Source organism: Agelaius phoeniceus, chromosome 10 (genome assembly GCF_051311805.1).
Source record: "Agelaius phoeniceus isolate bAgePho1 chromosome 10, bAgePho1.hap1, whole genome shotgun sequence".
Classification (NCBI taxonomy): Eukaryota; Metazoa; Chordata; class Aves; order Passeriformes; family Icteridae; genus Agelaius; species Agelaius phoeniceus.
Genome location: NC_135274.1, coordinates 8,897,391 through 8,913,410, shown reverse-complemented (window position 1 = coordinate 8,913,410; position 16,020 = coordinate 8,897,391). Strand labels below are relative to the sequence as shown.

The 16,020-nt window shown below is 40.0% G+C and overlaps 1 protein-coding gene across 1 annotated transcript in view; it reads right to left on the bottom strand.

The window, feature by feature from the left end:
- Positions 1 to 979: 979 nt before the first annotated feature.
- PXYLP1 (2-phosphoxylose phosphatase 1) overlaps positions 980 to 16,020 on the bottom strand; it is a 47,848-nt gene continuing 32,807 nt past the window's right edge. The window contains exons 3-6 of the mRNA XM_054639389.2: positions 13,602 to 13,763; positions 12,595 to 12,721; positions 4,616 to 4,755; positions 980 to 3,308 (exon numbers count right to left, since the gene is read on the bottom strand). Coding sequence (XP_054495364.2) covers positions 2,377 to 3,308; positions 4,616 to 4,755; positions 12,595 to 12,721; positions 13,602 to 13,763 — 1,361 coding nt within the window. The 3' untranslated portion in view covers positions 980 to 2,376. The remainder of the gene's footprint in view (positions 3,309 to 4,615; positions 4,756 to 12,594; positions 12,722 to 13,601; positions 13,764 to 16,020) is intronic.

The window sequence follows — 16,020 nt, the reverse complement described above, 5'->3', positions numbered from 1 at the left end:
CAGTTTGCTTATCACTTCATGTCCACAGCCAGGTCCAAGGTTTGTGAGAGTGATCTCAGCCCTGCAGCTCTTTCCTTTAGCTCTTCTGGTGACACTGGAGATGGATCAAGGCTTTCATTGCTGCAGATCCTCTCTGTGTATGGCTTACAGGAGATCTTAATGAACTGTGCATACACTGAAGAATAATTAGCTTTTTCCCTTTTTAAAAAATTATTTTTACATTAAAGATTTGGTTCTGCCCACCCAGTGACCCTCAAACATACAGGTGAGCAGATACTGACAACCTGAAGCTGTAGCTGAAATTAGGTTCGAGATTCCCTAAATTCCCCAGTCCAGGTTTCCTGTCACTACCCTGACCACAGTGGAGGCTTTTTTGGCTGAAACAGCTATCAGTGCTCTTTTTCACATCAGGACAAGAGAGATGGAGCTGCTGGACAGTCCCCACTGACAGCCAAGGTGATTTGGAGCACCTGACATGAGGGTAGAGCTGGGTCTGCTTAGCCCAGAGAAGAGAAGGCTCAAGGAAATCTCATCAATACCTGAAGGGATCTGTAAGAGACATCTTCACAGTGTTGCCCAGTGACAGGAGAAGAGGCAGTGGGGGCACAATCACAGGAGGTCCCACCTCAACATGAAGGAAAAGTTATGGGGTCTCTGCTATTTATATTGGGCAAAAGGTGCCCTTGACATAATTTCTACAGTCAGCTCAACTTTCAGATTCTCTCTTCCTGTCTGGTCTCCAGCACACAAGCAGATCTAGTCTCTTAGGCAGAAATGTTACCACTCCAATGTGGTACCAAAGCCCCAATATTCTATCAGAACTGCTAGTTCAGTGTTCATGAAATATTTACTTGCTCCTGCCCAGACTGGGGCCCAGGACAGATTGAGTGCAGAAATCAGAAATGCAACAAGCAGCTGAACAATATCCACCTTGTTCTTGCAAACAGCTAAGGAAGTCACAATGAACATAACACAAAAACACAAAGAGACCCCAGAATTTTATTTAAAGAAACATGTTCAAATGCAGCATTGAAAACAGAGAGAGTGGAATGCCAAGAGTCAGAGAACTTATGCTGAGTTATGTTTTCTTTGACAAACTAGCACCATTGAATCACAACTCACAGACTAATTTATTTCTAGAAGTTACAAAACCTCCATCATTATAAAATTTCTAGGAATTCTATTAAAAATTGGTTCTCAATTTACTACTCCTAGAGAGATGAAAGCAGTCTGAAGTTTTCATATCTACTCATTGTTCAAATTACCCATAAGAGACAGTTTATTCTTAAGTCTAAACAAACATCCTGATCAAGGGAAAAAAATGTCTAAAAAGTGACCTCCACAAGTCTTTACAAACTAAACAAGTAAGAAAGATCTACTGTGTTATAAATATACACAGTACAATATGTACAAGTCTGGTCTTACAAAATAAGAGCTTCCTAGTCCATAAAAATACTAACTCAACTACAAAGTTTTCTCAGTATTTAGTCAAGCTGTCTCAAGCAGTCACCATAGCAAATTCCTAAAATACTGATTTGTACCATAGCACAACAGCTTGAACGTGTTCACAATGGAAAAGAGCCCAACACTTCACCATAAAACTGATTTCTAAGCCTAATTTCCCAATCAAGTTTAGTGGTACTATTAGTGTTTGCTACCTATTTTAATGTCACAAGGCCTTCACATATTTCTATACTGTGTTTGAACTATTCAAAGTGCTGAAAGTGCAATCAGAGAGTAGAGTTTTGTATCCCTTCTCCAGTACACCCTTCTCTGGCACTGGCAACAACAGCCAAGGGTTTCTAGGTCTGTGAGGTGCAGAAGGCACACGCTCATTTGTACATGCTCAGGAAGTATTCACACACACACACATGCACTTTGCTTTAAGGACCATAATATTCTAATATTATGGCTTCCTCTGAGTAAAGAAATTCAAAAATTCCTTTAAAATGCCTTAATGCAGACACCTGGAATTCATAATGACATGAAGTGCTTAAAATGACTGTGAGATGATGTTAGGAAAAAATGGAGTTTTGGCTTTAAACTTAGGCTATCCAAGTATTGCTCTGGAACAGAGGAACACAAAGTCTATGCTCTCTCACTCTATCAAGCAAGGGCCAGGTTACATTCACCACATGGTTTATCACAACAGTTAACAGCATTTGTGAGCGTACACACACGCATAACCCTTGGCATTTGTTCTTCTACTAAAGGCCATCTGCAGCCTGAATGAAAATTAAACTATTTGAAAAATGTTTCAAGCATTACCCTTCTGTACTTACACATGAAAACACAAGTAAGAAAACTGAACTGTGCCTCTGCCAGAAAACAGATCACTGACGTAAGTTAACACTGCCTCCTTTCCTCCTCCCTTCTCTACAGTGCTCTCCTATGACATGCATCATAGTAGCTTGTACTGTTAAAAATTAAGAACATATCCCTCTTGACAAAGTTGACAAGTTTTTCTAGTGGGCACATTGGCTTGCTGGAACGTTTATAATGATCCTTGCAAAAGGAGGTCTGGAATGTGACATCAGCACCGTTGTACAGGATGCGGATAAAGTGTTCTTTGGGCCTCTTCCCATCCTGCCACAGCTCAAAAACTAATCTGGCAGCAAACCTGGGAAATCTGGCCTCTGTAATGCCCAAGGCACTAAGAACAGGTGACAGGGTGACATCATGTGCAGAGTAGAGGACAAACACTTCCTCCTTCTTGCCTTCTGCAATACGCTGCAGCCTATTGACAGTCTGGTTGAGGAGAGGATGAGTAGCCAACAGCGCATACAAGAAGTAAAGTTTCTTTTCCTGTCTTTCTCTCTCATCCTCCAACTGGTGTCTCTTGATTACTTTGAAGTGTTCCATACCAATGCAGCCAGCTTTGGTACATGGAAATGAGACATTATGACAGAAATAGCACAAGAGAGAATCTATAGGGTTAGAAGCTCTCAGCTGCCTGGTGGGAATGCCCACAATCTTTGCCATATCCACGTAGATCCTCTCCAAATTGCTGTTTTTCACCCGTAAGCTGTACTGCCTGCGCTGCTCCTCCTCTAGGTAGTGGTTTCTCATGGGACAGTCACAGCTTCCTGAGCAGAAAATGGTGCTCCACTGGTGCCTCATGTTAATTTTCTTCCAGTCAAAATCTGGCAGGAAGGTGTAGAGCAGGGCCAGGGCGCTCTGCAGGGTTCGGCTCTTCCCCGTGGTCTCCAGGTAGAGCTGCTTGGCTGTCCAGTCACTGGGGAGCAGTTTGTGTTTGTTGATGTAAATTTCTCTGAGCAGCTGTCCATTTCGCAAGTGTTGTACAACCCCTGTGTTTTGACAGAAATTACAACACCTGATTAGAATCTTTGCAGTTATGCACAAAAAAAAAAAAATTACAGCTAGTAGCCTTACTGATAAACTTACAAAACTGAACTGCAGTTATGATGACTGCTAAGAAAACTGTCTGAAACATGAGAAACTTGCTATTCTTCAGTATCTCCCATATTCTAGGAACTAGCCTGATATACAGAAAAGAAGTTGGTTCCATAAAGTTTGTTTATAACCTCAGTGGTTTAATATTAATTCTTTGGACTAAGACACAGACTGAATGGGTCTAACATGACTATAAAAGTAAGGTGTTTTTGAAGACTGCACCTCAGTCAGGTTTTCAGGCCTGCAGAGAATGCTGCACCCCTGAAAATTTATGGCAGCCAATAAAACTACCAGCAGTCAGGACACAAATACATAAAATGTAAATTAGTGTGTAAACTCACAAAACAATCATGAGGTGTAGCAATTGCATCCAGCTTCCTTCTCCATCTTCCTTCAGAGATTATTTAAATTGCTTGATAATTTATGCTAAAGTTCTGCCTTTATCCAGCTGGAGTGTATCCTTCTCATGTGCCAAAACGTCTACCCCAGAATCCACATTTCTTGCACAGCAGCAAAGCAATAGGCCTGAACCCTTTATGCACTAGAACACCTCTGTATACCTTGCTGCAATCCACAGGAGTCCCCAGATGCCAGCTCAGTGACACAATCTGTGTCTGTGAAATTTCAGTGGTGTCCTGCCTTGCTTTCTCCTGATATCACTTTGCAAGACTTGACAGTGGCCAAGGATTCCTTCCAAAGGGATCCCAGAACACAGAAGGATTTGACAGGTGCCAGATGTATAAAGCATTTCCATAATGCCAGGTTTGTCTGCTACATCAGCATCTCTTGTAGGGGACACAGAGTCCCTTTGAATCCCAACCCTGTCAGTAACAGAGCACCAGATCTTCCTCAGGAGGGACTGAGCAGTGCTGTTTGTCACAAGGGTAACAGAGCAGCTTTGAGGTGTGAAGGAACATGAAAGAAAGGTGCTTTGACTTGCTACAAAGGAATTTAAAAGAGATGCCAAGATTGAGCAGTGTGTAACAGGATTGTCAAGCTATAGGACAAAGCATGGTTTCTACCAACTGTTGCCACTTTTACAGTTGAGTTACATAGCCCAGCATAGCTGAGGATATGACCAGCATGGTAAGATGCCATAAAAAAGCATTTATGTCAATATAAAGAGAATCAGAAGGTCCCTTCTCAAGCTGACTGTGTTCAACAGAGCAGAGGATGAGACAGAGCTGCTAGGGGAACTCACCTGTCTGTGTAAGCTCTCCCATTTCACACAGGGAATGACTGGGGAAGTGAGGCAGGCTGCTCAGAGAACCATCCATTTGGGCTGCAGACCCTTTGGACATATGCTTAATGAAGGCTTCAAGCTGAGGATGAGAAGGTTTCCTAGAGAGATAAAAACCAAAATGTGAAACTTCCAAAAGCATATGGGAAAGCAACTCGAGAGAGTCAAGTATTCCAAGTATGTCAGCTCAGAAATTTCATGATGTGAAGTTATTTCCCACTGGGACAACATCTGCTCTTACTCAGGACTTTTGCAAGTATGGAAAAGAAACCCAACTACTTACTATCTACCAAAGAACTACAAAGAACTATGTCTTGTCACGTTAAAATTATGATACCTATCACTAAGTATTTTAGAGCAATTTCTGGGGGTTGCTTTGAATTCAGTCACTAATACTGTTATGAATTAAAATGAAAAAGAAAATATATTTAAAAATCCTTAAAAAACCCTCCAAACCTCTCTCGTTTCTGAAGTACCAACACTCTTTAACAGCACAGGCAAAGCCAGTTACAATCTAAAGGGGTTCAATACAGTACTTTAAGTAGGTGATCTTGAAGGAATTCTCAGATTTTGCAATGTGCAACACCAACCACAATCTCAGCTTTTATTTCTACTTCCTTCAGCCTCAAATCAAATAGCAAGTGTAGTCTCAGTTATGTGGGACTGGAAAGCAGCACCCAGTGTCCCCATTAAAACTGGAATCATTGTTTGGGGTACTGCACTTTTATCCAGGAAGAAAGAGGCCAAGACTGCTGGACACATACACAAGATACTCTGCCATGGAAGTAATGAATGCAGCTGGAAGAGATATTCACTAAAATATCCAAGTTAACTCACTGAAACAGAGTTCAAGTCAGTGAAAGAATGCTTAAATCTCCCACACTGCATTGGAAATTTCAAATACACCATGGATTCTGCTCACTGTAGTACTGCTGCACAGAAAGCTACAGGTACAAAAAAATCCCACAGTGTAACCCAAAGGTAACCTGAACCTTTAAAAAATAAATCTGTGATAACATTCCTACAGCAGAAATGCATTACACAAGTGGGGACTTCCTTGTTAAATGTCAGCAGTTACCAAAGGTTACACAGTCACCTCTCTAATTTTGTGCAGAACTGCATCAGAAACTGCTTGGCAACCCAAGTCTGCTCCAGATGGCTCTTGTCTTAATAAGGATATTCAGTTTGAATATAGATATTTCCATGTTGCTTAAAAAATAGATATAAAATAAATTTTGTCAGGGATCTCTTAAATAACTGTGGGATTTGTGTTTACTGCTCATATTTACATTTGTTAGAAGGATAAACTATTTTGAATATAAAAATCTCAGGTCTCAAAAAGAAACCTGACTTGCATGACACACCAGAGGGAGCAGTTACACCACTAAAGCAGGAATGAGAGTCTGGAATAGAAGTTTACTGGGACAAAGACATCCATGCTCACTTAGAAGAGCCAACTGAGAAACTGCCACACATGAGAGGAGCTCTTGCAGAGCTCTGCTCACAGCCTGCATATACAGGAAAGCTCATAAGAATCAGTGTCTGTCAACAGAAAGGTAGCTCATATCATTTACTAAAACTTGAATTTTCCAGTATTCAATTTCTTTTCAGGAAAAAAAAAAAATCCTGGCAGGAAAATGTTACTAATTTGCCACAACTGCCAGTAAGGAAAAAATGCAAAATGAGACAGAAAGCATAATGAGATTAAAAATCAGACTAATTTTTTCATTTTACTTCAAATTAAAGGAAAACCAGCCAATTAATGATATTTTAAATCCATAGATTTTTCTGTATATTGTAATTTTAACAGGGCAACTAAAGATCAGTATTTGCAAAGTACAGAAAGAACAAAGCCTGATTTTTATTTCTCAAGCAGTAGAGGCTTCCTGTGGTACAATCATACATTAGAAGCTTACGCCAGCTCCAGATGAACATTTCCAACAGAACATTTTGTACATTGCACTATTTTCACAGCCCAGAAGTGAAATCTAAAAATGGAAGAATTAAGTTGAGAAAATTAAATTACACCCATTAGCAAATGGCTTTTTAAGCTTATTACAGAGGTAGCAGGCTGAACCACCAATTTTCTAAATTTTGAACTTTGTAAAACTCTACACATGAATAAACTGACAATCAAAATTTTCCTTAAACTCTGTTCATTTAATTAATAAGTTCTGTAAATACATGTGAAAGAAAACTAACAGAACTGCTTTATCCATTCTGCTTCTTTTGCTGCTTTGCTTACAAAAGCCTGAAAGAATGCTAATGGAATCAAATCTGTGCTGATAAAACTGCCAGCAATCACTTGTGGGAAGAAAGAAAGGGAAGAGGAAAGAAAACTAGTTATCTGTACTTTGCAAAAGGATTTTTCTGAAAAAATGGCAGGCAAAATAAATTAACTTTTAAGATCAAATTACAAAAGGGATGATAATTGATGATTTTATATTCCAATGTATTAATACAGTGTATTAATAATATTAGACATGGAGATGCAAGTTACTTAACTTTGGATTACACTGGATTTAAAGTGAGCACAAGATAAGCCCAAGCCTGCAGAACTGCATTATGAAATATATGAAATATTACTTTTGGACATCTTTCAGAATAGAAATTCAAAGCTTACTCCTTGTTAAACAGATATCCCTGCACAACTGGGCAAACAAACATCAATTTTTTTCAGCAGCAAGACTTGCAGCAGCACTCAGGCTCCCAGCTGACAAAGCATTCCCCCTCCCACCCCAGGACCTGGCTTTTATTTAGAATACGAATCCTCCTGTTGAACTGGCCAATTTACAGATGCTGCAGGAGATGGAGTATCCAGGCAACACAGCTGAGGCTGCTGGGGCTGCTAGAGCAGGAAGCAAAGGAAATTGCTCCAGTTGTACAGTTGAAAAGACTGAATTATCCTTAAAATTCTATTTCCATAAGAGTAATCAGAAAATAAAAATGAACTAAAGAGATATCTGGCCTTACAATGGCAAGCTACCACATTTGCAAAAGGTAGGAGTATTAAAAATATTCCAAATTTTGTCAGAAAATGGAACGGCTTTTCATTTAAACCCATTAAACAGCCACACTTCCCAATTTTAGCACTTTGTTCCCTTATTTAACATCTGTTAATTTGCCTTTCAATAATTTTATTTGTGTACAATAGAATAAATTATATCTGTAACAAAATGGAGGATGCTTCTTTTCCCTCAAATAATTAATTCAGTTGATCCTTTTGTTATTTACAACCTAAGTACTGGGATAATAGATCCCAGATTGAATACTCTGGTTTTCATGCACTAGCATTAAAATGGACCAACATTTAAATCCTTAATCAACACTTAAATATCATATTTGCAAAGGCCTTAAAATGCTCTAATATCACCTTTTATTACTACACTGTAACCAGTGTACAAGGGAAGAAATATTGCACAACTCTTTGAACTATATTATGTATTTCTGCCAGGAACAGAGCTGGCATCCTTCAATAAAATTTCCTTTTTCCTTAAGGAGTTAATACAAAAATGCATGGCAAAAGCTGAAAGGAGCAGGCTTCTCACAAGGAGTTGCAGAGCCCTCAGTGCATCACTCAGTGAGTAAACATGACCCCACCAGGCTTCAGACACACAAACATGACTTTTCTGTAATCATACAAAACAAGATTCTGCCTGCAAACTATCCCAAGAGTGAGTCCCTTTCTCTTTACTTAAAATGCAAAAAAAATCATTTTAGAACTTCAAGCAAAAATAACATTTTCTGTGAAGTTCAAGTAGGCAAAAAAACGTGTGAGATCAAAGGACTACTAGAGTGTGTGCTTTTCACAAACAAATGAATGGAAAAAGCCACTACACCCAACAATAGATCAGTGTGGTCCACAGAAGAGATCCTAAGGCAGCAGTAGTACAGTTAGGGATTATTTATTCATAAAGGTCTCACAGCTTGTACACTTTGATACAAACTCCTCAGTGCTCCCCTGGCAGGGGGAATGAGAGGATCTGTGAGGTCCCTTCCAGCCCAAACCATTCTATGGCTCTGGAATTCCATCTGCTCCACTGCTGTCTGACTCTTTAAAGCCAGCAGAGCCCTCAGGAGAGCTTTCTCCACCTGACTCTGGTCTGGGTCCTACTCTGACCTCACTCCAAGTCAGATCCACACCCCCTTCAGCTCACAGTATGATACTTGTCTCATCTCCCACCTCCCAGCTTGTTTCTGTGGCAGCTTCAAAACATGTGCATATTGAACCTAAAATTTCAGTATTTGTTACTAAGCTTCTTATGATTACCATCAACACCTCTCAAAATGTCTGCAAGTATATGCTAATTAACTCAGCTTATATCAAATTACAGCAGTCTTCTGAAATCATTTTAGCATCTTCCAAAAAGCATTTCTTCCCTCTCACAAACTCAGTGAAGAAACACTGCATATTTTTTTACTTCTGACACTATAAATGTGAGCTACATAAGGAAAAAAATGTGTGGGATTAATTTCTTTCCCCCATAAGCAAATACTACAATGAACAGATTTTCATAACATCATTCAAGTAGTTTTCTTGAGGAAAAAAGTATGCATTATTTGGTTCCCTTTGGAGATTTACATCCAGAACAATAAAAATTATAACAATAATATTAATTGAAGTTTTAGATGGAAAAAATCTCCAAAGCATTTAATCCATTTGCTTATATTCACCCCACACTTATATGTCACAATCCATAACTCACAAAACCCAAGCGTGACCTCAAGGCTATTTTGCATATCCATTAGAAGTCCACGGGGCTGGGGCATAATCTGCTTAATTAATGAATTCCATCAGCTGAATGCCAAGTCAAATAAAGAGCAGCCTGCATATGAGCAGCTTGCTTATCTGATGTTGTAAGTCCAGAAAGCTTCAACAAGCCAGACTTTCCATCAGACATCTCAGCTCAACTGCACAGCAGCAAGAAAGCCTCAGTTCAAAGGCAGTGATTACAGACCCTGTCACACTCCCCATATAAACACATTTACAATCAAGCTCCAAATTTACATCACAAAGGAATATAAGCCTGACAGCCAAACACAGCAAATAACTTCCTGATGCTGAAGTAATGAATGTTCCACTCAAAACAATGGCTCCATTCTAGCTTTATTCAGTAAGGTCAGCTTTAACACATCTGGACAGAATGGTGCAGAGCCAACTCCTTTCATCTTTCTGCTGCCCTAAATTAGGAGGGGAGATGCTCTTTTACATAAATTTTGTTCTTGAGGAGACAAGGTCTTTCAGTGGCTGTGAGTGGTAAGGGAGGTGTCATTTACACAGTGATGCTCTAATGCTCACAAATCAGTGGGAGCCACGGGTGTCCCCTCTGGCCTCCCCAGAGCCTGGCTGTGCCCTCTCAACTGCTCCACTTGGTCATTCTGTGTCAAAGCCACACTGCTTCCTTGCCTTTTAGGGATAGTTTTTCTGACTCCAGGGCCCTCATGTTGTACTGAAACTGAATTGGAAACAGCTATAAAAGCTTTTCTGACAAATACAAAACTGAGGTCTCATGTGGCACACTAATATTGAGAACCACAGCTACTCATCTAACACTGTCACTTGCTGTTAACATCTTTTCAATAAACCTTTCTCACATACATTCTAACATGACAGATATTAAGAAAGATCAGAAGATCAGAGCCTTTAGGAACTCCAATAGAAATCTGGATCATATTTCTCTACTTAGAATTTCATGCTGAAAATAATCTCACCCCTTACAGGCAGGTCATTAAAAATGTTATCATAGCTTTTAGCAAAGAATTCGTTTTCCATCTTTTAGAAAAATAATTTTTGATTAAAGCAACTCCCACTCCACTCTATGGCAGAGATAACTGAAGTTTGGTCTCCTCTCTGCAGCCTCAGGAATGCACATCTCATTTCAGGAAGCTACTCAGTCTGCAGTGGGCACAGAGTGCTTCTGGGGTTAGGGACCTCTCAAGGAAATCCAGTTTCTCCTGAAGGATGTTGGACCAGACCCCTGGATGACACCTCTTGACAAAACAGGCATTTTGGTAGCAGCTGAAATGTGAACACAGAACAGCAGCAGCCAATGTCTGCCCTCTTGGGCTGCCAGTGCACACTGCTGGCTCCATCCACCCCCAGCTCCTCTGCAGGGTTACTCTCAGTGACTCCTCCCAGTCTGTACCCATGTCTGGGATTGCCCTGAGCCAGGTGAACCTCTTGAACTTCTTGACCCTCTCGAGTTTCTCATGGATCTGCTTCTCAAGCTGGACACAAATTTCTTGTCACTGCAAACTTGCTGAGTGTGCACTCAATTCCACTGTGCATGTTGGTAATGAAGGGATTGAAGAGCACTGGTCCCAGAGGCCTGAGGGACACCACTCAGCACTGGCCTCCATAGACACAGAGACACTGATCACCTCTGCATCCATTCACCACTGAGCAGCCCACCCTTCCAATCCACATGGCTCCAGCTGGGTTAAGGATGCCATAAGGGACCACCCTGAAAGCCTTGCAGGACTCCAGGCAGATGACACTGGTCACTCTTCCCTTGACCACTGTGCCAGTCACCCCATCATAGAAGGCCACCAGACTGGTCAGGCACATTTGCCCTGAGTAAAGCTGTGCTGGCTGTCCTGGATCATCTCTTTGTCTTGCACTTGCCTAAAAATTCCTTCCATGAAGATCTGCTCCATGATCTCCCAGGCACCAAGGTGAAAGGATGTACTTTCAGTGTGGCATTAACATCTCCAGCACAACTGAGTAAAGCCATTTGTGAGTCAAGAAATAATGTTTTGTTTTTCTGGTTTGGAATTAAAGACAGAGGAGATTCCATACCATTCTGGAAAAAGGTATTTATGGTCCATCTACATTGCTTTGTGTACCTACTGTGCCTCTTTTCCTGAGTAATGGATGCAGGAACACAACACACAGCCCTCAGCCATTGAAATCTCCACACCTGACACTGCTGAGGGGACAGCAGCATGAAAGGGTAGATTTGCCCAGATATTTGCTAATATCTTGGTATTTTAATTTTAAGTATTCAGTAGGTTCATTGGTAAGTCCTCTGCTGAAAAATCACCATCATCATCCTACTTAAAAGTACTTACATGTAATCAAACAAGCCATGGCAAAGGTTGGGAAATTACATCATCACTGGGCTTTTCTAATGTTGTACACTATAATTCACCTGTATCAGTGAGTAGAATCTAAACAAACAAGGAAGGTTCTGCCACAAAGAGCAATTCAGATCAGATCTGCAGCTCAAAGTGATTCAGGTGTGAAAACAGTTTTCAGCAACCTACAAAGACATGGTGTTAGACAAAAGCACTACACTGAAACAGAAAGGAAAATGATGTTTTAGTGGCAGTTAGACACAAATAACTAACTTGTGACAGATCTAAACAGATAGCGGTAACTACAGGAAACGGGGAGTTGTCATTAACTTGTATTTTAACAGTTAAATGTACAACTCCCATTTTTTCCTGAATTTTGACACAAATCATTAAGAGAAAGTTCTGATAGCCTATATTTCTGAAGAGTAAAAGAAAAAATAAATACAACTATGGATAAATAAATACAAATATCTTATGGTAGTGCTGAACTGCCTGAGAGCTTTTTGTATTCAGGTGAAGAGAAGCATGAAGGGAAGTGATCATCTCAAACAATGCACTTGTATTTTCAAAATGTAGAAACTTATCTAAGAGGAATGGCAACTTAAATATCCAACTAAATAGCTTTTGATTTTTAAAGAAATATGAAGAACTTACTCTGGTCTGAACTGGTAACATGCTATAGCTTTTGTTTCAAAGAAAACACTGTGCACCACTGATCCAGGGGTTGGTTTTTTAACCATGGCAATACACAATGGTCAGAAGTCACAGTGTACTTCAGGCTGCACAAATTGTTTCCTGAAGAGGAAAAAAAATATTCTCAAGCAAAAAAAGAGCTTAGTAAAGACAACCTCCAAGAATTTTACCTGCTGGGCACCAACATGCAGTCGATGTCAGGTCTCTTTGTCTTGGGAATGGCATACAGGGGGTACCTATCGCCGTGTCGAATCAGCACTTGAACTGACACCAGCTTAAAATAATGAGGGGCATGACCTAAAGTGAAGAAAGGGAAAACAAGGGAAAAAAATTACCTATATCCACTTTCTTTAATACAAAAAGAAAGTAGGTATCATTAGCTTGACAGCATTGGTATTGAAATGAAAGAAAACACCCCTAGGAAATTACAATTTACCAATACAAGCAAGATTTTACTTCAGATTGCAAGACAAGTTATACAAAACTGAGGCTCCTAGCATATCTCCACAGTACATCTGAAGTCCACCAACCACACAAAACACTACTCAAGCACAATAAGGTTATTCCACTTTCATAACACCTCTCTTCAGGTCCCCATCATAATGATGGATTTTGCAGCATGTCTAATCTGGATCTTTCTGACATACTACTTTGTGATTTATTTGATAACCATTAGTAGGATATGCTAATGAAGGGCTTCATTCAAACTTGCTGCAGCTGCTGTGGAGTAAAGAATGCAAATATGCCTTCTAGCTGACCATGTCTAATGGCTTGTAATTCCAAAATTAATTACTTCAGTGGGGTTTTTCTTCCTGAATTCCAAGTCAACTGTTTGAAATGCAGCTGACGTGTAACAAGAATTACAATTTCAAATATTAAATATCTATACCCCTCCCAACCCTTTCAGTTTTAGACCTATAGCTGACTAGGGGATGGACAGAACAATTTCCAAAAATCAAGAGGGGAAAGGGGAAAGCGGAAAGGGGAAAGCGGAAAGCGGAAAGCGGAAAGCGGAAAGCAGGTTTTGAATGATTTAATGTAACTCAGTGACCAGCTGGCATTTGCTCCACCTTCTCCAAGCAGCAATGAACTGCCAGTGCACAGAGCTCTCATTTCCAGTAACAGCACAAAGGAAGAAGCAGCTGGGCTGAGGTGTGCCCTCCCCAGCCCAGCTCACCTTCCATGCTGCGCTCGGCGATGCTGGGAACGTTGCAGTACACCTGGGCTTCATAAACGGGGTCTATGGCAGGGGGCTCCGTCAGCAAATCTGGCATTATTCTCTTCCTGCTCTTGGCATTCAACCCATCCTCCCTCACAGGGTTTGCTGGGATTAAATGCACTGAAAGATACAAAACATACACCATACATCTTCAAGAGACTTGAGGGACATAGAGGATTATGACTTTTTAATCATTATTTTTAAGTAATTATGCACAAAGATTATAGTTTCATGAAAGGATGTCTCTCAACAGTATGCAACAACTTCACAGTGATTTTTTTTTTCCTGATTTACATAGCCCAGAAAAGCTCTTTAGCTAAGTCAATGCTTGGCTAAGACTTCAGGAGCAGACCCAGATGTAGAACAACTCTGAGTTTTGCACTCTTCTTGAAGCTGCTTTTTCTCTCAGTCTCTCAGTATGAATCACAGAAAAAGTGCCACCATAGGTCTGGCTGTCCCCCATCATTTTTATTTAAAAACTGACATTGAAGGACATCAGTAAAAGACACAGCACAGCTATGATGAGGGCAGTACAAACCACTGGGAAAACAAAGTAGTCAAGATTGAAGGACTGGATTATTCATCATTTTCCTCACTAATCCCTGTCCTTACATTGCCACCTTGTCAACCTTAAACAGTCTGGCTTATTCAAAAAAAAAAAAATTTTAAAAAACCACAGAAAATATATTTCTTTGAATGAAACTGAGACTAACCAAAAAAATATGAAACACAAAGAAATGCAGTAAACACATACAGAGGAGAGGTAACAGAAATATCACCACTAAGTCTTCTGACATGTAGATGAAAGTTGAAGCATATCTAAATGTAAGGCCAGAGTTGTAATGGCCCTGCCTTAATGTGAGAGCATCAGTGAGTCTTAATTTATGAGTCTAAGCAGACTACACTTGTAATAACAAATGCCTCTATTCTATTCTATTCTATTCTATTCTATTCTATTCTATTCTATTTTCTGGAATTTTAATCAGAAGCTTTAGAGGTAGAAAAGAGGAGGAAAAATGTTCATATTTATAGCCCCTTAGTCTTCTATCTTGAGAGGAAAAAAAAATAAAGAAAGAACAGATGAGACAACAAATTTCAAAGCAAAACTTTACTAATTCTTCTGTGTCAGTTCCTCAGTTCCATCTTGACTCCCAGTTTCAATTTCAGAGGTGAATTTGTTCCACAATAAATAGTTGTACAGACCAGGAAAACCAATGAAGACAGCAAACCAAAGCAAAACACACACAGATGTTATGAACACATAGCCAGTAATAAACACAGGCTCTTCATTCTTACACTACAATACATTACACTTCAAATATTTGATGTGGTCACTCTTTGTCTGCCAAAACCAGAACCCAAGCATTTTCCACAGCCTTGCTAGAGCTATTGACAAGGCCAATACCTGCCAAGTGCAGTGACTTGAAACTTTTCACTAAGCTGTTTCAGATTTTGCTTTCAGCTGTGTTTGGTGAGAATATTAAACTGCAATTTTGACTTTGAACACTTTAATTGTGGAGCTCAGCTGCCATTTCAGCCTTTATCTACCAGACTCAATTTTTAACCCCTTGCTTAGACTCACATGGTTATGAGAATTGCAAAGCCCTGCCTAAGAAAGTGGCAGTAACACAGAGCCTTGGCAGTAGCTGCCAGAGGCTGGGAACTCTGGGCTGTGCTGTGCACTTGCACTTGTGGCATAAATCTCAAACCCGAGCATGTCATACAACAATGACTGGACTCTGCAAATAAACAGCACTACAGACAGCATCTGTCCACAGCACAAATTACAGGAACATTCTATTGGCCAAGGTTCCAAGCCAGCAAAGGTTACAGCAACAACTCCCAGCTTCCTGCAGCAATTCTCTCTAGAGCAACCCACAAAGAACACAGCTACTGCTCCCTCATGTCACAGACTCAGAGCTGGCTCAAGTAGCTCAGGTCAGCTTAGACACAGGAGTGTTTCAGCAGACAGGGGAAACCATACCCCAACAGCAAAAACTCCAAGGTAACTCTGATCCTAAATTTAAAAGCAAAATAAAGATCCTAATTTTTTCATCTAAGGCAGTTTTAACCACAAAAATCCTACAGATCCCATTTTTGTACTGGGACCACTAAGGGCAGATGCATACAGCAGCTTTTAAAATCAAGTGCCTATGACTCTTGAGGCCAAATACCTCTCTGCAGAAAGCAAGTCTCATTTCTAATCAAACTGGTTCAATAAATGCCATAACACTGGGGGACAAATTCAAGAATAAGGAAAATCACTAAATCTTACAGAGAAGCATCTACTGTCTTTAAAATATTAAAAATAAAACTGAAGATTAAGAATAACATTGAACACTAAGAATAACATTGAATATTTAAAATAACACCTGCA